The sequence below is a fragment of the Somniosus microcephalus genome, chromosome 21 (assembly GCF_052327205.1).
Source record: "Somniosus microcephalus isolate GS21.2 chromosome 21, FLI_Smic_1.0, whole genome shotgun sequence".
In the NCBI taxonomy this organism is placed as follows: domain Eukaryota; kingdom Metazoa; phylum Chordata; class Chondrichthyes; order Squaliformes; family Somniosidae; genus Somniosus; species Somniosus microcephalus.
In genome coordinates, this window is record NC_141007.1 from 35,534,400 (window position 1) to 35,555,719 (window position 21,320).

A 21,320-nucleotide genomic window follows, 5' to 3' on the forward strand; every position below is an offset into this window, starting at 1 on the left:
TTACACCCAAATCCTTACTCTGCAATGATAACCCATTTCTTTTTTTATTTTACTGTGTACAGGTTTCTTTTTTTTGGTACAAATTTGTCTAATCAAAACATAGAATTGTCCCTATTCAGATCCTCTTTCCTGAAATGTTTGTTGTATTTTCTTTGTAAAAGCACTTTCAGCTTGTGGAGAATTGTGTATTTCTATCTTTATTGAAATCCATTTGCCACTCCTTAGCCCATCTGCGTAACTTTCCCTTGAAATACATTCACTGACAATGACCTGTTGCTTCTATGCTAAATGTTCTTTATGGGATCTTCGATCTTTTGGTGACCACTGTAATTTCTGTAAAAAGCTTTTTCATACATTCCCATTATTGATTGACAATATTGATTGGTTATAATTTCCCAGTTCTTGTCTTAACACTTGCTATTATTCAGTCCTTAGACACCGCCTCTGTGCTTTTGGAGCTTCCAAAGGAGCTAAGTCGCTGCATCGACATAACTTTTAAATGATTGAAAATAACTTGCCAGATTTTTCTTTGTGTTTGACCATAAAGATTGCCTGGGTGCGACCAGAAGATTCTTTATGCAATTAGAGGGAAACCCTGCCTCAACATCTTGTGTATAAGTTACACTTCCCTGCATATTTTAGTCTCTTAATATTTTAATCTTTTAATAATGGTTTAAACTTTTACTGACAAATGCAGACATAAATGGGGACACTTTGTCCCCCATTTGATGTCGTATGCGTTAGTCTATCTACTTGTGTCCCATTTATTCTAATTTCACAGAATGGTATTCCATGCTTGTTTCCATGCTGTTCATTTATTAGGCCTGAATGCAAACTTATCTTGAGGCATACTGTATATGGTTGTTTCATTTATTGGTAGTGAAAAAAGAAAAGGAGCTTGAGAATCCAATTCTGCTTTGCGTACATGTTGTGGTTTAGGTAACAATGATGGGTTTAAAGCCAAGTCACAAACCGTAAGTTCTGTTGTTGCTTTAAGAATTGTTTTGACATTTCATGGGGATTGACACGCAACCATATTAGTGTTGCTGCTACAAGAATTCCATAATTTAGTACAGTATACCAGTTCCTGTATAAATGGGGAACGTGAACTTTTTAAAACATTATATGCTGTGTTGTCAAAAATAGTATTTTTACTTGTATACTGTGATGTATTACATTAAGTCTTTTTATAGTTCTGCTTCTTCTTGCACTTCCTCTGCCGGACAAGATAGTTTAGGCTGAAGACTACAAAGGCCTGTGCTCGGGCAACTAAAGCGTTTGTCTTCATACAGATTCTTAGTGTGGGACTGCTCCTAACAGTTCACCTCTTTTCTTTCTTACTGGTTAATGGTAATACCTGTAGCCCACTCTTAGTCCGTTGCAGCATTGGTCCCGATGTCCTGTTTTTCATGCATTAACAAACAAATTACTTTTGTTGCTTAATATCACCCCCTTTGCCACAAGAAATGTGTGTATATACTGTGGAAGAGGGTCTTGTTATGGCGGTGTTCTATCCATTGATTTGTCTGTAACCGTTGCTTCAGTCAGGAAAAAAAACTCCATCTGATTTTAACCAATTTCCTCTCATTAGACCGATTGTAGATTCCTTTTGGAAATCGGCATGTTGGGGGTCTATTGTGCATCAGTTCATGATTTTCCTCCCTTCCCGCCAGTCACATGCATCCATGTGACGTTGGAGTGGTTGCAGCTTGTGGCATAATCCAGGAATACAGTCCATTTAGGAAGTGCCTGAGTTCTCATTGGGTAGGAATAAATGAACACTCAACCTACTGGTTTTCTCTCACCTGGCCAAGACTGATGTTCAGGAGGCCTCATTATGAATGTAATTTTAGTCCTGAATTCAAATGGTAGCCTCCTAGATGATATTCTAGTATTCCAAGGCTCGTATGTGTTTTAGTGGTTATAATGGGATGCGTCTATACTTTTTCTTTGTGTATTTCAGACCTGGGAGACTCGTTACATACTTTTATTGTGGTTATCCATGACCTGTTTACTCCCATTTGATATGGCACGACTTGATGGTAACAACTCGACACTGGCAGGCCAGTCTAGGACATCAACTATGGATCGGATTTTGAACGTAGCACAGGTGAGCGCTGTGCCTCTCTGTTATGTTATAATTGTCCGTTTTAAATTTGCTTTTAAGTTAAACTGGGGTTTCATTTCTAGATGGTTTTAAAGCCAAGTCACAATAGAATAGAATACAAAAGCAAGGAAGTACCTGTAATGCTAAATTTATACCGAATCTTGGTTAGACCATACTTGGGGAGTACTGGTGCAGTTCTGGTCTCCATACTATAAAAAGGATAATGAAGAACTTTGAAGAAATTGCCAGAATTGAGAGGTTCATTTTTGTAGGAGGAGTGAGGCCACTTTTTCCTTGGAAGGCAAGAAACTAAATGGGGTAGAGGAGCAAAGAGATCTTGGAATACAGGTCACAAATCATTAGACGTGGCAGCACAAATTGGAAAAAGTCATAGAGTGCAAACTTAAATGGGCAGAATGTGGGACTGGATAAGAAGTTGGATAAAAAATAGGATACAGAGAGTGCTCATGAGAGGTGCGATTGGAGGAGTGGAGTAGCCCACTGGTCAGTGCTTAAATCCTGCTGTTCTCTATATGAATGATCTAAATGCAGAGAGAGGGTGGGAGGAGGCCATGGATGTATTTAAAGATGAGGGTTTTAAACTTGAGTTGGGGTTGGGGAGCCAGTGTAGGTCAATGAGAGTTCTGACGAAGGGTCAGCGACCTGAAACGTTAACTCCGTTTCTCTCTCCACAGATGCGGCCTGACCTGCTGAGTATTTCCAGCATTTTTTGTTTTTAGGTCAACGAGAACTGGGGTGACAGACAAATGGGATTTAGTGCACGACGTGATGCGTGTAGCAGATATTTAGACAGGTGTAGAGGGTGGAGGATGGGAGGCTAGCAAGTAGATTAAGAGTCGTTGAGTTGGGAAATGATGAGGGCATGTATAAGGGGTTTCAGAGGTTTCTGAATGATACCTGGACTTTAAGGGTTAAATTACAAGGAAACTAGGCTTCTACTTCCTGGAATTTAGAAGGTTATGGGGTAAATTGATTAAAGTTTTTGAGATATTAAGGGGAACTGATAGGGTAGATAGAGAAACTATTTTTGCTGTTTGTGAAGTCTAGGACTCTGGGACATAGACTAAAAATTAGAGCCAGGCCTTTCAGGAGTGAAGTTAGGAAATACTTCTACACACAAAGGGTGGTAGAAGTTTGGAACTCTCTTCTGCAAATGGCAATTGATGCTAGATCAATTATTAATTTTAAATCTGAGATTGGTAGATTTTTGTTAACCAAAGGTATTAAGGGATATGGGGCAAAGGGCACAGATCAGCCATAATCTCATTGAATCGTGGCACAGACTCTGGCTAAATGGCCTACTCCTGTTCCTGTGTTCCTATGAAGGGGCTGAGGTAGGGGCAAATGTTGCAGAGGTGGAAGTAAGTGGTCTTCCTGCTGCAGAGTATCTGCGGTCTGAATCTCATCTTAGAGTAGAACAGAATGCTGAGGTTGCAGACTGTCTGGTTCAACCTGAGCTAATGGTCAGGGAGGGGGATGGCATCACTGACTATGGAGCTGAGTGCGTGGCAGGTGTTGAAGAAGATACCTTTGGTCTTCCCACTGTGGAGCTAGAGCAAGTTAAAACTCATTGGACTGGAGGTCATGCAAGGTGTTTGACAGTTCACAGGCCATTAAGGGGTCAAGAGGTGGTTGAGAGGTAGAGGTGGGTATCATCAATGTACAGACGAAAGCTGACATTTGTCTGGAATAGGTTGTAGTTGACGGAGGTGGGTTAGGATAGACCCTTGGGGGACTCTGGAAATGACAGTGCAGGATGGGAAGAAAAGCCATTGCTCAAGAAGTTCTGGCTGGGTTTGCATAGGTAGGAATGGAATTGTTCAAATGCAATCCCAAGATGGGTAGTGAGGAGGATGGTATTGATTGTGTCATGCACTGTGGAGAGATTGAGGATGAGGAGTGATAAAGCACCATAGTCACAGAGGGTATCATTTGTGATTTTGTTTTGAGCTGTCTTTGTACTGGGAGATGGACCGAAGTTGGAGTGGAGAGATTCATACGGAAGAGATGGGCATGGAGCTGGGAGGCAACAGCATGTTCAAGGGCCATAGAGAGTAAAGGGAGAGGAATATGTTTAGGGACGTTGAGGTGAAGCTTGAAGTCAGTGAGGATGAGGAGTCGTTTGATGTAGAGCCTTAAGGAAGAGAGGATATCTCGAGGCAGGTCAGCATGCAGCTGGTGAGGTGATAAATGATGAGCAAATGTAATGAATGGCCAGTTAATTTGTTTTTGGTGGTGTTGATTGAAGGAGAACTGTTGGCAAGAACACCAAGTGAACCTCCTGCTGTTTGAATAGTGTCATGGGATCTTTTATGCCCATTCACGGAAGCAAACAAGTTAACCAGTGTTCCTGCTCCAGATTACTACTTAGTGACCCGGTTAAAAAAGGAGTACGTGTGGAAGTTGGCTAGGCTGTTGCATTCACTGTCCAGGCTTACACGTAAAGAATGGCCAATTGTGTGAGGTGTTCGAAGGTTGCCAGTGTCCATGAAACTGTTGGCAGTTATGATCAACCCCTTCGGGGTTGGAGGGGGGCGGGGGGAAATAAGATTAATACTGTGTCACGTGCACAGCTTCATGATGGCGTTATTCAGTGTTCACACCAAAAATAACCATCTCTATAGTTCAGCGATTCTAGTCTGATGTATTGGAGGTTAGGACTTTCCCCACAATCGTTGCTTTTGGTACAATGAATGAAATTTGTTTTTATTCTAGTCTTACCTAACAGTCATTGACAAATCAAGAGATGCTGCTGCTGTCCTCGTGTCCAAGTAAGTGTATTATATTGCTCATTATTTAGTTGTTGCTTCTGAATACAAGATAATTTTCCATTTTGGATTTCACAAGAGTCTGTGTATATATGTGAATAGAATAAACATAGAGTAGAAGATCTTTTGCATTAGTATTTATACAGCACAGTTTCATTTTGTGAAAATTAAGTGTGTAGTAATGGGGAAGTATATTATCTGCCTCTCTGAAGAGCCATCTTCTGAAGACACATGCTGATAAAAGAACTCATTACCTTTATGAGAATCGGACTAGATCAGTTGCCTTCCCACTGTGCGCAATGGTTTGATACGGGAGCCTCTGACACTAAGAAATGTTTCCTGCTGCAGTAAAAAAGCACGTGGCTTTCTGCGACTGAGACACCCTCCAAAGCATCCTGACCCAGGCCCCCTGGGACATTGCACTCATCACAAAGCATTAGGAGGATGCCCAGAATTCTTCTGACGGTTTTTTTGCAAAGGGCCTTCAGTGACAGCCCTAACTAGGCAGTACTTGGGAAAATAGGTTGGACAGTCTTGGTGACTATTTCCCATAACGTTCAAACTCCTGCACATGTCCGGCAGATGTGGACGAGAGTGCTAAATCCACAAGATGCAAGGGAATGCAGACTGCAACTAAGGAGCCTGGTAGTGGAGGTTTTTAGTTTTTGAACACAGTGGAGGATTTAAATTTGTTCCTCATTTGGTTTCCTGTGGTACCTTTATGCAATGTGACACTTATCTCCTACCTCTTTCCATAAGTTACAACCTAATTTAGGTCTAGACTTGTAGGCCCTTCTCACAGAATAATGTAAAATATGGAGACCAACTTGGTTGTATTTTTAAAAAAAGTCATCCTAGTGGCATTTAGTTTTCAGTGGCCCTATGTTTTTAATTCACAATGTAACAATGTTGCAATAATTTTTGAAGGATTTATTATCTTTCCGTGCAGATCTGTGGTATAAGGTAAAATATGAGTTGAAATGATTGAGGAAGCACCGTTAATAGGAGGTGATGGTGTAACACATGTACTGGTGAAATGTGCCACACAGTGGTTAGATGTGGAATTGCAGCTGTCATTTTTTTTCCAGTTCTGGCTAAGTGAAGGGTGTCAGACTACTGTGCTCCCAAACACCACCTAGTGTTCTGTTACAGAGCAGCATCAGTAAGGGCATGGAAGCACATTGTTTTGTTTGCAGGGGGGATAGTGTGTGGCACAGGGGGACTGAAAGAGAGGGAAGAAAAGTAAATTGTGGGCCGTATTTTCCGATCGGAGGCTTCCTGTGTACGGAGGCCTCCGATCTGGAAAAAATCTATGGACTTACCTGAGGGCTCCCGACGTGCGGACACTTCTGCTCCTGGGCCTCTCCAACTCAATGTGCAGGGCCCACGTATCCCAGAGGCGCAGGCGGTTCGCAAGCGTCCCTGGGATCACGTGGGCCATGGGGAGCCAATAGCAGAAGGGAATCTCCCTTCATACACTTGACAGATAGACCTGTCAAATGTATGAATGGAGATCACCCCAAAAACACAGTAAAACATTAAATAATATTTTTAAATCACTTTTTAAAAATTAGTTGAAATTACAATAAATTAAATATTTTAAACAAAAATTAAATTTTTTGAAAAAAGTAATTAAAGTTTTTTATGGGGCTAAAAATAAACTTACCTTTTTAAAAAGTATTTTTAAATGATAAATGAGTGAACATTTGAAAAAAAAAAAAAACTTTTTTTCAAATCTTATGCTGGTAAAAGCAGGCCTTGCGCTTTTACCAGGCGTAAGATTTCTAAGGGTTTTCTGCGGGCGGAGGTTCTCCAGAAAGCGGAACTCTCCTCCCCGCAGAGGCTCTTCTCCAGGGCAGACGTCCAAGCTGTCAAGAGCACCCATAGGAATCGGAATATACGGCCCTATATATTTTTTTAGTTGACACATTGGTATGCATTGTAACAAAATTGACGTTGAATTGTTGATGTTAATCCTTTGTTTTTCCAGTCATTCAGTGAGTAAGCTGGAATGTTCTGGTCAAATCCTATCACATCATCTTGAGCTCAACAACTGTAGTTTTCACAGATTGAAGATGATGTGACAGGAGATAGAATTTCACCAAACTTACTTATGTACAATACTGGATGAGCAGAAATTTCAACCAGCTAAACATTGGGAACACTGAAGCCATTGTCTTCGGTCCCCGCCACAAAGTCCATTCTCTAGCCACCGACTCTGTCCCTCTCCCTGACAACTGTCTGAGGCTGAACCAGAACTGTTCGTAACCTCGGTGTCATATTTGACCCTGAGATGAGCTTCTGCCCACATGTCCGCGCCATCACTAAGACCGCCTATTTCCACCTCCGGAACATTGCCTGACTCAGTCCCTGCCTCAGCTTATCTGCTGCTGAAACCCTCATCCATGCCTTTGTTACATCAAGACTTAACTATTCCAATGCACTCCTGGCTGGCTTCCCACGTTCTACCCTCCGTAAACTTTAGGTCACCCAAAATTCTGCTGTCGTGGCCTAACTCGTGCCAAGTCCCGTTCACCCATTGGCTCCCAGTTAAGCAGTGCCTCGATTTTAAAATTCTCAACCTTGTTTTCAAATCCCTCCATGGCCCTATCTCTGGAACCTCCTCCAGCCCCACAACCCCGCCCCCCCCCCTCCCAAACCGGAGATATCTGCGCTCCTCTAATTCTGGCCTCCTGAGCATCCCAGATTTCAATCGCTCCGCCATTGGTGGCTGTGCCTTCAGCTGCCAAGGCCCTAAGCTCTGGAATTCCCTCCCTAAACCGCTTTGCCTCTCTACCTCCTTTAAGACACTTTCCTCCTTTAAGACCCTCTTTAAAACCCACCTCTTTGACCAAGCTTTTGCTCATCTGCTCTAATATCTCCTTATGTGGCTCGGTGTCAAATTTTGTTTTAGAATGCCCCTGTGAAGCGCCTTGGGACGTTTTAAAGGCACTATATAAATACAAGTTGTTGTTATAGAAACATAGAAGATAGGAGCAGGAGTAGGCCATTCGGCCCCTCGAGCCTGCTCCGCCATTCAATGAGATCATGGCTGATCATCCAAATTCAGTACCCGGTCCCTGCTTTCTCCCCATACCCCTTGATCCCTTTAGCCTTAAGAAATATATCCAACTCCTTCTTGAATATATTTAATGAATTGGCCTCAACTGCCTTCTGTGGTAGAGAATTCCACAGGTTCACCACTCTCTGGGTGAAGAAATTCCTCCTCATTTCTGTCCTAAATGGCCTACCCCTTATCCTTAGACTGTGACCCCTGGTTCTGGACTCCCCGACCATCGGGAACATCCTTCCTGCATCTAGTCTGTCCAGTCCTGTCAGAATTTTATAAGTTTCAATGAGATCCCCTCTCATTCTTCTAAACTCCAGCGAGTACAAGCCCAATCGACCCAATCTCTCCTCATACGTCATTCCTGCCATCCCAGGTATCAGTCTGGTGAATCTTCGCTGCACTCCCTCCATGGCAAAAACGTCCTTCCTCAGATAAGGCGACCAAAACTGCACACAATACTCAAGATGTGGTCTCACCAAGGCCCTGTACAACTGCAGCAAGACATCCTTGTTGCTGTACTCAAACCCTCTCGCTACGAAGGCCAACATGCCATTTGCCTTCTTAACCGCCTGCTGCACCTGCATGCTTACCTTCAGCGACTGGTGCACAAGGACACCCAGGTCTCGTTGCACTTCCCCTTCTCCCAATCTATTGCCATTCAGATAATAATCTGCCTTCCTGTTTTTGCCACCAAATGATTTCTCTTTTCCTATAAAGCTGAAGGATTGCAAAGTACCAACATGAGCAAGTTTACCATCTCAGTTCTGATGTTGAGCTGCAGATTACTGAAAGTATATGGATTCTTCTTTGAACATTTTACATTAAGAAACTAATGACACAGTGCAAGCTCATTTCTCAACCCTCATCCTCATTGTATTATTCAGAGGTTTTCAGGAGTTTTGACTTGTTACGTGTGACTTGATGGTTTTGTGAAGGTGTTTTTACATAAATGGGGTTGGGGGTGTTGTTTCTATTTGGGGAAAATTACCAAAGTGCACCAAGATCCCTTTTTACATTTGATATTGGCTGCCAGTCTCTATAGGCACAGTGAGCTTCATGGTGTATTACAAAAGAGTGGGACTGGCTCCCCACATTTTTTTTCCCAGAATCGGAAGTCTTACCCTGACAGCAAGTTGCCGAATCAGCTGCACTCCTATAATTAATGTAATGGGCTTGTACTCATCCTTGAATATCCTCTCATGTCGACAGTACCACTTGTCTGTCGTTAAAGACCATTGAATTTCATGATCAGCAATTCAAAATTTTGACATAGCTGAAGCTTAAACATTTTATACCAATTAAGCAGGAGCAAGACACAAAGTAAGGACCACAAAGCCTGCCGGGAGGTTTTCGTATTTTTGAGGCACAAGGATTTATTTTTACATGTAGCTTGTCTGTCCATGTTTTATTCTGGTGTCTTCTGCTCTTTCACGCATTGGGGGGTTCCTGATTAAAAGAAAGAAATCTGCAAATACTGGAAATCTGAAACAAAAACAGAAAATGCTGGAGGTCCACCAACATCTGAAAAGATAAGTTGAAGTTTTGGGTGTAGTTCCTTCATCAGATCTCTGTTCTGCGTGCAGCCAAGTGTCGACACCCGAGTTCTGGCGAAAGGTTGGCTTGCAGGTGCAGACCCATCTTTTCTCTCTCGGATCCTAATGGTCTTCCTGTGCACTTGCTTTTTTGATTCAGACAGTTCCTTTTATTTGTTGGCTTAAATCAGCTTCTAGAATAAAATACAATGGGGGAGAAATTCGGTGGAGCCGCAAACGGGGCGGCAAGCTCGCCTGGGCGCCGGAATTAGCGCAGCGATTGGAGCAGTTGCGACCGCCGGAAATTCAGCTTGAACGCCCCAAGAGGGACACGGGGCGAGGCTCGAGGCGCCCTGCGTCCCTCTTGGGGCGCTGAAACTGAATATCGCAGCGCAATGTGCCGCAGTGCCACACGCTGCGGCACGGCGCGCTGTGGTACTGCAGGCCTTCCTCCCATTCTTAAGGGGGAGGGGCCTGCACCAGCGCGATCAGAGATCGCGAGTGCCGGCAAAAGAGCCCGGCACCGAGGAGAAGTGCAGGGCTCTCGGAAAACAGCCGGCACTGCTGCGGGGGGAGATCAGGAGGCCGGGGACGGAGGTGCTGGCAGGCGGCCGCCGAAAAAAAACGGCCGCCCCGCACCTCCACCTTAATTTGCGCTACTGCTGCCACAGGTAGGCCCCGTGAACCGGGCGCGAGTTGCGAACGGCGCTACAGAGGCGGGCGCTACCGAATATCGAGATCGGGGCGGTAGCGGGGCACTGCGCACACCGATGACGTCATCGGTTAGCGGGGCACTGCGCACACTGATGACGTCATCGGTGGCGGCGCAGCGCAACAGGCTAACGCCGCCATTAGCGCCCCAGCTAAATATCGCGGGAGGCGTGGCCAGTGGCGCTAAAGCCACTGAGTGCCCTCTTTAGGCGCTAACTGGTGGCGCAGCCCACCGAATTTCTAGGCCAATGGTTTTCCTGTTGCCAGAAAACAACGTTCCATTGTGCTGTAGAGGATAACTGAAAAATAGATGCGTTTGATTTAATGATAAATAGCAAAGACTTTCGGTTTATAGCTTTGGAGGCAGATTTGTATTCTTGCAGGCACTTGGCATTACATATTTTTATGCAACTGTATGTAAAAATGCTTTGAATTTTCATCAAGGCAAGCTGAAACTCTTTATACAATTGCTTAATCTTTTAATAGTATTGGTTTGCAAAAATGGGAAAGAGCCTCGAGACCATTGTGGGTAATTGCTTTAACAGTCCAGACTGGTTCTTCTTTGAACTGTGAGGACATTGCATTTTTTTCTGTGCATTAGTGTACAGTGAATTTACAATGCCTTTGTAGAATAAGACTCCAGATAATGCAAATCAGTGCAGCATCATTGCACAGTTTGAGTGTTTCCTTTAGATCCTGGGATTCTTTAATTCACGCTGCAATGTCTGAAAAATGAAGCTGATGATCTCTGGGATGCTGATTTTCGTGTTCAACATTCTCTCTTGATGTTGATGCTGTTCCTAAACTGCTTCTGTTGAATACACATACTTCCTTGTGGCTGGCAGCTGATATCCATATTGACAGTAGATAGGGAATTTTAACCTGGAGGAGCGCGTGGGCTTGGGTGCGGGCAGGGGGAGGGGTTAAAATCTGCAAAAATGTCCGCTTTGGGAAGCCGGCTCCAACCCAGCGACTTCCGGGTTTAACTGGAGTGCGTTAGGCTGCTTGCGTGCAACTCCCTTGGGAGAGGCAGGTTGCCTATTAACATAAGTTAATTGCTCAATTATATAGCAATATTTCAACTGACTTTTAAATTTAATGGTGCATCCATGGGTTTATCGGGCTTCCTGAAACTCGTCAGTGAAGGCAAGGTGAGAACACAGCGGCAATTGAGGGGGTTGATCAATCTCAAGGAAATAATGCAATAATTACTCCGTACTCGCAGCTACTTTCTTACCTGCTAGTGGGAAAGGGTTTGTTCACAGTACCTTTGCTGAGAGGTTACTATATACGCTTTGGAGGTTTTCATAAACAGATCAGGATGGGTGGCGTTATGGCTGCCTTAGATTGGACCTCGGACGAGGACCAATATGATCAGCACCAGCCTGTTGTTCAGAGACCTGTAGATGGATAGCAGAGAGGGGAGCAACTTGTAGGAAGCACTACCCATGACGTGGTGTACAGGCAGAGGCTGAGTTTCCTTGACATGTCCGAACAGCAGTATCTCGGGAGACTCGAGTTGTTGCACCAGGTGGTGGCAGACATCTGCAGCCTTCTAGAAGAAGACCTGCTGCCTGCTGGACCTATAGGAGTGGACTTTTAACCTGTGGCTGTCAAAGTCACTACCACCCTCAACTTCTTTGCCTCCAGATCCTTCCAGGGCTCTGCTGGAGACATATCCAGGATTTACTAGCCAGCGGCCCACAAATGCATAAGACAGGTGACTGATGGCTTGTTTGTCAGAGCTGCCAATTTTGTCAACTTAACGTGCGATCAAGCCAGTCAGAATGAGCGGGTGCTCAGGTTTGCGGCTCTTGCTGGCTTTCCACAGATGCAGGGCATCATCGACTGCACAAACGTGGCAATCCACGCACTCCCAGATCAACCAGGAGTATTAGTCAACTGCAAGTGCTTCCACCCCATCAATGTGCAGTTGGTGTGCAACCACAAAAAGCTATTTCTGCAGGTGTGCGGCAGATTCCCGGGGGAGCTGCCAGGATGCTTTCGTCTGTGGCAGTCCAAGCTCCCTGACGTCTATGGACCTGCAAGCCGACTTAAGGGGTGGCTGCTGGGAGACGAGGGATACCCACATCAAATTGATGACACCCGTCATTAACCCGACCAGTAAAGCCTAACAGCGCTACAGTAAATGCCATATGATCACCAGATGTGTGATGGAACAACCGATTGGCATGCTGAAGAAGCACTTCTGCTGCCTAGACAGATCTGGAGGTGTCCTTCAGTACGCACCAGCCATGGTCTCCAGGAAGGTTGTGGTGTGCTGCGCTCTGCACGACATTGCGCAGCAGTGAGGTTTGGACCTGCAGGAGGAACAGGCGAAGAGTTCAGACGTTTCCAAGGAGGAGGAGGAGGAGGAAGATGAAGAGGAGGAAGGTGGTGAGGGCAATGGATCACCAGCTGCTGCCAGGGATGCCCTTATTAATGCAAGGTTCACTTGGGTTGAACCAGTGGACCATGTCCGCCGTGGACTCTCCACTGCTGTCCCTGCCACCACCATCTAATCTTGCTCACTTGTGAAGTGTGGCTCACCAGGGAGGCGTCACTGAAATGCGGCGCAGCCTTTACCCATCTCAAATCCATCATTTAACTTCCTGTTCCTTTTTTGCAAATTCAAGCTCCATCTTCGAATTGGTCCTGTAAATATTGGTGTTGAGATCGCGTCATGTGGGTCCTCGTCACGCCCACTGCCGCGGATTGGATGGCAAACCTGGAAGTAAAATGCCAATGAACTGGCTGAGTTTTTTTTAAAAAGCCACAGACAGGCGCGCTGAACTTCTGGGTTTCCCACGTGATATCGGATCTTCCCCCGCCAGCTCCCAACGCGTCTCCGAGTTAATATCAGGGCCGAGGTCTCCCGTTGAGTAACAGTTCCAATCGATAATTGAATCTGCTTCCTTAGTCACAACAGTAAAGAATCCCTGTCGCTGAACGGGGGAGTCTTGCGCTGCAATGGGTATCGGCATTAAAAAAAGGTAAAGGGAAGATGTGTAGGCATGGAGAGGAAAAAGTAGCACCTGGGGAATTGAAGAAATTGATAAAATGTTTAGACTGAAGAAGACAGAAAAGCTTTACATATTTTAAAAAAAAACTCCCTTTTGCGTTACTCGTGACAATTTTAGGCAACAGTGCTACTTTTTTCATTATTCATTGATTTGAGGCACTTGTTGCAATTTACAACAAAATCTGTCCAGGAAAAAACTGTTTGACACTAGAAGTCATTGTTGTGGAAACTGGAGGAAACATTTAAAAAGACAAAACAGATTTGCACAGATTTTTAGCAATAGATTATTATGGAGGTAAATTTCTGAGGAAAAACGATCTTCTAGAAGGTAGAAATATGACTTGAAAGGTGAATATTTTTTTCGTGGTGGACATCTTTGACAGAGCAGAAGCTGAAAATTAAGCCTATAATTTAAGTTATAAACAACCTGTTGAAAAGCTTTGGCAGTCTTGATATTTAGCTCACACTACTCAAATCACAATTACAATCAGTTCTGGTAGTTAGAAGGATATACTTGCCTTGGAGGCAGTGCAACGAAGGTTCACTCGATTGATTCCTGGGATGAGAGGGTTGTCCTATGAGGAGAGATTGTGTAGATTAGGCCGATACTCTTTGGAGTTTAGAAGAATGAGAGGTGATCTCATTGAAACATATAAGATTCTGAGGGGGATTGACAGGGTAGATGCTGAGAGAGTGTTTCCCCTGGCTGGAGAGTCTAGAACCAAGGGTCAGGATAAGGGGTCGGTCTTTTATGACTGAGATGAGGAGGAATTTCTTCACTTAAGAGGGTTGTGAATCTTTGGAATTCTCTATCCCAAAGAGCTGTGGATGCTCAATCATCGTTGAGTATATTCAAGGCTGAGATAGATATATTTTTGGACTCTAGAGGAATCAAGGGATATGGGGATCAGGCGGGAAAGTGGAGTTGAGGTCGAAGATCAGCCATGATCTTATTGAATGGCAGAGCAGGCTCAAGTAGCCATAGGGCCTACTCCTGTACTTATATTCTTATGTTTTGACCATGTGCTGTAATAAACTTTTAGCACCATCTAGTGGGGAATAACATTGACAACATTAAGAAGTTTGACAACAGGAAAAGAAATACAATATCCATTTTTACATGAATAGAAAATATGATTTTCAATTGATATGTCAACATAATTGATGTGGTATCCTAATTTGATCGTTTGCACATCTAGTTGTATATGTTGTAGTCATTAGCCTTTAGGTGATAACAAATGCGGGCTCCGTGCGTACCAGGCAGCTAAGTGTCCTTTGCTGCTTGGTGCGCTCGGCTCGTTAAGAAAAAAGCATTTCACTGACTGGATTTCACTTCTTGTATTTGGTTATGTGACACATAAAATTGAAATTGAAATGAGTCAAGTAAAATTGTGTTGTGTGATATTAACATGCAGGCATGTTAAAGTGCACTAATAAAACTAACACCCACTCCTGCGGCCGTTGACATCTTTTGCTTAAGCCAGTTTGAGTTGAGTAGTGTATAGGTTTTATAACTATATTTCTGCTTCACAACTGGTGGTATTGCGAACAATACATATTGCACAACTTAAGTACTAGTTCAACAACAATGCATCTTGTCATTCAGTCATTGCTGTTAGAGACTGTATAAAAGTATGAGTCATATCCTTAAGAGTGTTGAGGTTGCAGATCTGCTGGAAAAATATATTGCTTAACCTTTGATCTTGTTTGTAAATTCTTTATTGTGTGTTTTTATCCTCCTACTAGAAATAAAGTTGGGCCACAGTCAATGTGCCTGTACTGCGAGCGCACTGTTACAGATTCCTTAAATAGAGAAATCTTGACGTTCGTTACAATGGAAGAGGAGCTGAGTAGAGGCCAGCTATTCCCTATAAAAAAAGCTTTCTGACTGATTTTAGTCCAGATTACAGCATATGGGAGGCTATTTCTCCTTGTATCTAACTCTGATAATGCATCCTGTTTGCATCAATGGCCAAAGTTTGACCTTGAATACTTTACCTGCACATATACTTGTTATAGAAAGTTAGAATATTTCTTGTGTAGCTGCTGTCACCTGTTGTGGAGACCCGCACTCCTTTGACTTTTTTACATGGCATGGTAATAGGACTAGATGTCATTACCTTCGGTTTTCTTGTCAGTTTGTCCTTTAGGTGTAACTAAAGGTTTAACTAAGTAAATACAAATTCTTGGCTTTAGAAATATTAATTTCGTGTTTTCTGTTTGTTCTGAACAGGTTTGTAATTCGCCCAGATGTTAAAGAGAAAAGATTGCCAGACTTCTTGGATTGGGCGCTGACCTTATTATCTCAAACCGACCAGACAAAGGAAGGCATGGTTGTGATCGATGGCATGCTTCAGGCTCTGGTAAATACTTGATCACACGGGTCACCTTTTAATTAGGATAACTCTTTAAATACTGAATGCTTGAGGATAATCATTATTGTTCCTATGTAAAATACTGCAAAGCATGAGTCATGTGGTAACATGAAAATTAGTACCCCTTTGTCTTCCCTTCCACTTTGAAAATATTTATTTTTCTCTTTCCTCTTCCTTCCTTTGGTCTCCAAACATCCTTCAGTGACCAGTAGAACTCCTGGGTTCCTTCTTGTGCAACTGGTTGTTAGGAGGTGTGCAAAAGTGGCACAGGTTGATACTTCCTCTATTTATTTTCTTCCTGATTGATGGTTTATCTGAGTTTGGGAATGTATCTTTTAGGATGTAGTTTGGCATATGTGCCACCGAGTTAGAAAGTTGTGGACTTGACCACACAATCCAGATCGACACTCCGGCTGCAGTTAACGACACAGTGACACTATTCGAAGAGGAGCAAGGAGTTCTCCAACATTCCTCCTTCAACCGCCATCACCAAAAACACATTAGCTGGTTGTGAATGATTCAAAAGTTGCATGTTACACGTTATAAGATGGCTTCACCCTACACAATAAATGGAGATCTGAATCTGTTTTTGTAAATAGACATGAGACTGTAGCCCATCTGTGACAAACTTAGTGGATGTTCACATTTCATGTTGCATACTGATGGTATGCAGCTCTACTTTTAATACACAGACAACAATGGCATGCATTTTATAAATTGTTTGATTCTTTTTAAATTTTTATACTTGAATGTCACTTGAAAAATAATGCTCAACAATACAGGGTATGATTCACCCAAGTTGTGTGTGACATAAATACCATAATTTCAGATGGTCTAGAATGCATGAATACTATTTGCCCTGTAAGTGAAATGGCAGTTATACAAGTAGTGCCTCAGGGAATCTGCTGCCAAAATACAGGTACCAAGTTATTGTGTTACAATTGGACAACTCAAGATTAACCATAAATATTGAAATCTGTCCCTTATGCTGCATTGTTAAAGATAATGAATGGCTCAACGCTGACTGGAAAGTAATTGCATCTCCAGGGACTTCTTGCTTAGTTATTTGAGATTATTTTAAGGGAGGCTTTTCTTTCCCTACACTCCTTTTCATGCTCCATAACTCTTTTAGGACTCAGGTTTTTTTTGCTCGACTAGTGGGCCACATGAAGCAGGCGGAGTTCTTGTAAATCATCTTTAACTGAAAATGTCTTTGTTAGACTTTGCAGTCCTGTCCCATAGGGTAAAACTGGGAATGTAGCTTACATACATCACACCCACAATAATTGTCATCCAAATTACACAGATGTTTTATGGGTTAAATTGGTAATGCTTTGAATTTATTTTATGCTGCATCGATCTTGACGAGTCCTTATGTAAATTGATCACTTCTGCATTCATTAGTTTTATTTGTGTTGTGTTAATAGATGCATATTTAAGTTAGAATTGCCATAACTTTAGTATGGAACTTGCAGCAGGAAAAATAGCCTGTGTTTGGATGAGCCAGGAGCCAAGATTTTCTGATTGTTTTTAACCTATTTATTTTGCACAGCTGGTGATAAAATAATGCCAATCAGAAAATCTAGGCTGAAGAATTAACTTCACCATGTATCATTAAGAAGATGGATTATAATGTATTTTGCTAAATTATGCGATGAAACAACTCTTGAGTTTCACAATTTTGTAATCTGTGATTTATTTGAGAAAACAAAGGAAACTTGCTCCTGACATGACACTGGATAATAGATCCAAATTAAATTTACAGTACAAACAAGAGACGAAACTATTTGTGGAGTTTTTTCCTCTTTCCCTATTTGCTATATTTTTGTGCTACCTCTTGCTATCCGGGCTAACTTCTCCCTGGCTTGTTTTTTGTTCTGAAAATAACGGCTCATGCCTAAGTAAGGTTGCACAGGTTTAGGTAACCCTCTGGTACTTCACTCAAGAGGATCTTCTTCATGCAAGAGTCACCGCCTTCTTAGGCAGTCCCTTGGAACCGAGGATGACTTGCTTCCACATTAAAAATGAGTTCTCAGGTGACTGATGAGTCCAATGCGGGACCTACAGTCTCTGTCACAGGTAGGGCAGACGGTGGTTGAAGGGGCAGGTGGGTGGGGTGCTTGGGTTGACGTGCGCTCCTTGTGCTGCCTGCGCTTGGCTTCCGCTTGCTCCCGGTGAAGAGACTCGAGGTGTTCGGCGCCTTCCCGGATGCTTCTCCTCCATTTTGTGCGGTCTTGGGCCAGGGATTCCCAGGTGTTGGTGGGGATGTTGCACTTTTTCAAGGAGGTTTTGAGGGTGTCCTTGAAGCGTTTCCTCTGCCCACCTGGGGCTCTCTTGCCGTGCCGGAGCTCCGAGTAGAGCGCTTGTTTTGGGAGTCTCGTATCGGGCATGCAGACGATGTGGCCCGTCCATCGGAGCTGATCGAGCGTGGTCAAAGCTTCGATGCTGGGGATGTTGGCCTGAGCAAGAACACTGACGTTGGTGCACCTATCCTGCCAATGGATTTGCAGGATCTTGCGGAGGCAGCATTGGTGGTACCTCTCCAGTGCTTTGAGGTGCCTGCTGTACATGGTCCATGTCTCTGAGGCATACAGCAGGGTGGGTATCACTGCTGCTCTGTAGACCATGTGCTTAGTGCTGGGTTTCAGGTCCTGGTCTTCAAACACTCTCTTCCTCAGGCGACCGAAGGCTGCACTGGCACACTGAAGGCAGTGTTGGACTTCGTCATCGACGTCTGCTCTTGTTGACAGTAGGCTCCCAAGGTATGGAAAGTGGACCACGTTCTCTAAGGCCATGTCGTGGATTTTGATAATCAGGGGACAGTACTGTGTGGAGGGGGCAGGTTGGTAGAGGACCTTTGCTTACGGATGTTTAGTGTAAAGCCCATGTTCTCGTACGCTTTGGTGAAGATGGTGATGATGATTTGGAGATGTTGGAGCCTAGATGGTAAGTGTCGGCAGGCTGACCGACCCTAGGCTCTTGTCATCCATGACCTTATTGTGGAGGATTGCACCGACATCCTGGCTCTGACTGAAACTTGGCTCACTGGTGGTGATAGAAGCATAGAAGATAGGAGCAGGACATTCGGCCCCTCGAGCCTGCTCCGCCACTTAATGAGATCATGGCTAATCATCCAAATTCAGTACCCTGTCCCTGCTTTCTCCCCATATCCCTTGATCCCTTTAGCCTTAAAAAATATATCTAACTCCTTCTTGAATATATTTAATGAATTGGCCTCAACTGCCTTTTGTGGTAGAGAATTCCACAAGTTCACCACTCTCTGGGTGAAGAAATTCCTCCTCATCTCTGTCCTAAATGGCTTACCCCTTATCTTTAGACTGTGACTCCTGGTTCTGGACGCCCCCGCCATCGGAAACATCCTTTCTGTGTCTAGTCCTGTTAGAATTTTATAAGTTTCAATGAGATCCCCTCTCATTCTTCTAAACTCCAGTGAATACAAGCCCAATCGACCCAACCTCTCCTCATACGTCATTCCTGCCATCCCAGGTATTAGTCTGGTGAATCTTCGCTGCACTCCATGGCAAGAACATCCTTCCTCAGATAAGGCGACCAAAACTGCACACAATACTCAAGGTGTGGTCTCACCAAGGCCCCGTACAACTGCAGCAAGACATCCTTGCTCCTGTACTCGAACTATGAAGGCCAACATACTATTTGCCTTTTTAACCGCCTGCTGCACCTGCATGCCTACCTTCAGCGACTGGTGCACAAGGACATCCAGGTCTCGTTGCACTTCCCCTTCTCCCAATCTATTGCTGTTCAGATAATAATCTGCCTTCCTGTTTTTGCCACCAAAGTGGATAACCTCGCATTTATCCACATTGAGCAGATGCATGGCAGATGCAGTATAATCACCCAACCTGTCCAAATCATATTGGAGTTTCTCGGCATCCTCCTCACAGCACACACGCTCACCCAGCTTTGTGTCGTCTGCAAACTTGGCGATATTACATCTAGTTCCCTCGTCTAGATCATTAATATATATTGTGAATAGCTGGGGTCCTAGCACCGATCCCTGCGGTACCCCACTAGTCACTGCCTGCCACTCCGAAAAAGACCCGTTTATTCCAACTCTTTGCTTCCTGTCTGCCAACCAGTTCTCTATCCAAGTCAGTACCTTACCCCTAATCCCATGTGCTTTAACTTTACACACTAATCTCTTATGCGGGACCTTATCGAAAGCCTTCTGAAAGTCCAAATACACCACATCCACTGGTTCTCCCTTATCTATTCTACCAGTTACATCCTCAAAAAATTCCAGTAGATTAGTCAAGCACGATTTACCTTTTTGTAAATCCCTGTCGACTTTATCCGATCCTGTCACTGTTTTCCAAGTGCTCTGCTATTACATCTTTTATAATGGACTCTAGCATTTCCTCACTACGGATGTCAGGCTTACCGGTCTATAATTCCCCATTTTCTCTCTACCACCTTTTTAAAATAGTGGGGTTACATTAGCCACCCTCCAGTCCATGGGAACTGTGCCAGAGTCTCTAGAATTTTGGAAGATGACCAGCAATGCAGCTACTATTTCCAGGGCCACTTCCTTAAGTACCCTAGGATGTAGATTATCAGGCCCTGGGGATTTATCGGTCTTCAATCCCGTCAATTTCCCTAACACCATTTCCCTACAAATACTGATTTCATTCAGTTCCTCCCTCTCATTAGACCCTATGTTCCCCGACATTTCTGGGAGGTTATTTGTGTCCTCCTTTGTGAAGACAGAACCAAAATATGTATTTAATTGGTCTGCCATTTCTTTGTTCCCCATTATAAATTCCCCTGATTCTGACTGCAAGGGGCCTACGCTTGACTTCACCAATCTTTTTCTCTTCACATATCTATAGAAGCTTTTACAGTCAGTTTTTATGTTCCCTGACTAGGGGAACCTAGCCCCTTACCAAAGTCTCCCCACCTGGCTATACTTTCCAATTCCCGCCCCACCCAAACTGCCACAGTGGCGGCATGTCTCTTCTCACCAAGTCACACCTTTGTCTGTCCCCCTTCTCCTCTGGTACTTTCTCCTCCCTTTGAGCACCTCAACCTATTTCACTCCTCAAGCCTCCTTTAAAATTCTTGTTGTATACTGTCCAGCCCCAAACCCCACCCCAAGTTTCTCCTTGAGATATCCTCCCTCAACCTCTGTATATAGCTCCTCTGAATTCACTGCCCTTCTGTCCTTCCTAAACCATCCCTCCATACAATTATCTTACCCATATTCACAACCAGCCCCTTAGCCTCATTATCTCCCGTGGTCTCTATACTGCTGTGATTGCTAACGAGGATATTTCTGCCCACTTGTAACCAGGGTTGCCCAATCTGTTTGGATGTATTCCATGAGGTTTCATCATATGACCTCCCATCCCCCATTTCCCCGTCACACTGTTCCCACCATTGATCGCCAAACACGTCCATCCTTCCCATGCCATTTGGAAAGCGAACCAACCTGATTGGATGATTCTTAACTGTTAGTCAAACAGCCTTTCATTCTGATCTCCAGTGTTTTAATAACTAATAAATGAAAGTGTTCCAAAAAAAATGGAAAAACACACTTTTTTAACGCTGCTCTGATTTTTGTCCCGGTTGTTTGTAGCAGCGTCCTGAAGATCAATCTTCAATTCCTGGAGCCTGCAGGACAATCATGAAGGGTTGACAGCTCTACTTTTATCCCTCACCAAACACAACTCCCAACC

At 43.8% G+C, this 21,320-nt stretch overlaps 1 protein-coding gene across 1 annotated transcript in view; it reads left to right on the top strand.

Annotated features, from left to right (window-relative positions):
• tbcd (tubulin folding cofactor D) overlaps positions 1 to 21,320 on the top strand; it is a 354,778-nt gene that overhangs the window by 26,918 nt on the left and 306,540 nt on the right. The window contains exons 5-7 of the mRNA XM_085963427.1: positions 1,964 to 2,110; positions 4,844 to 4,899; positions 15,465 to 15,594. Coding sequence (XP_085819553.1) covers positions 1,964 to 2,110; positions 4,844 to 4,899; positions 15,465 to 15,594 — 333 coding nt within the window. The remainder of the gene's footprint in view (positions 1 to 1,963; positions 2,111 to 4,843; positions 4,900 to 15,464; positions 15,595 to 21,320) is intronic.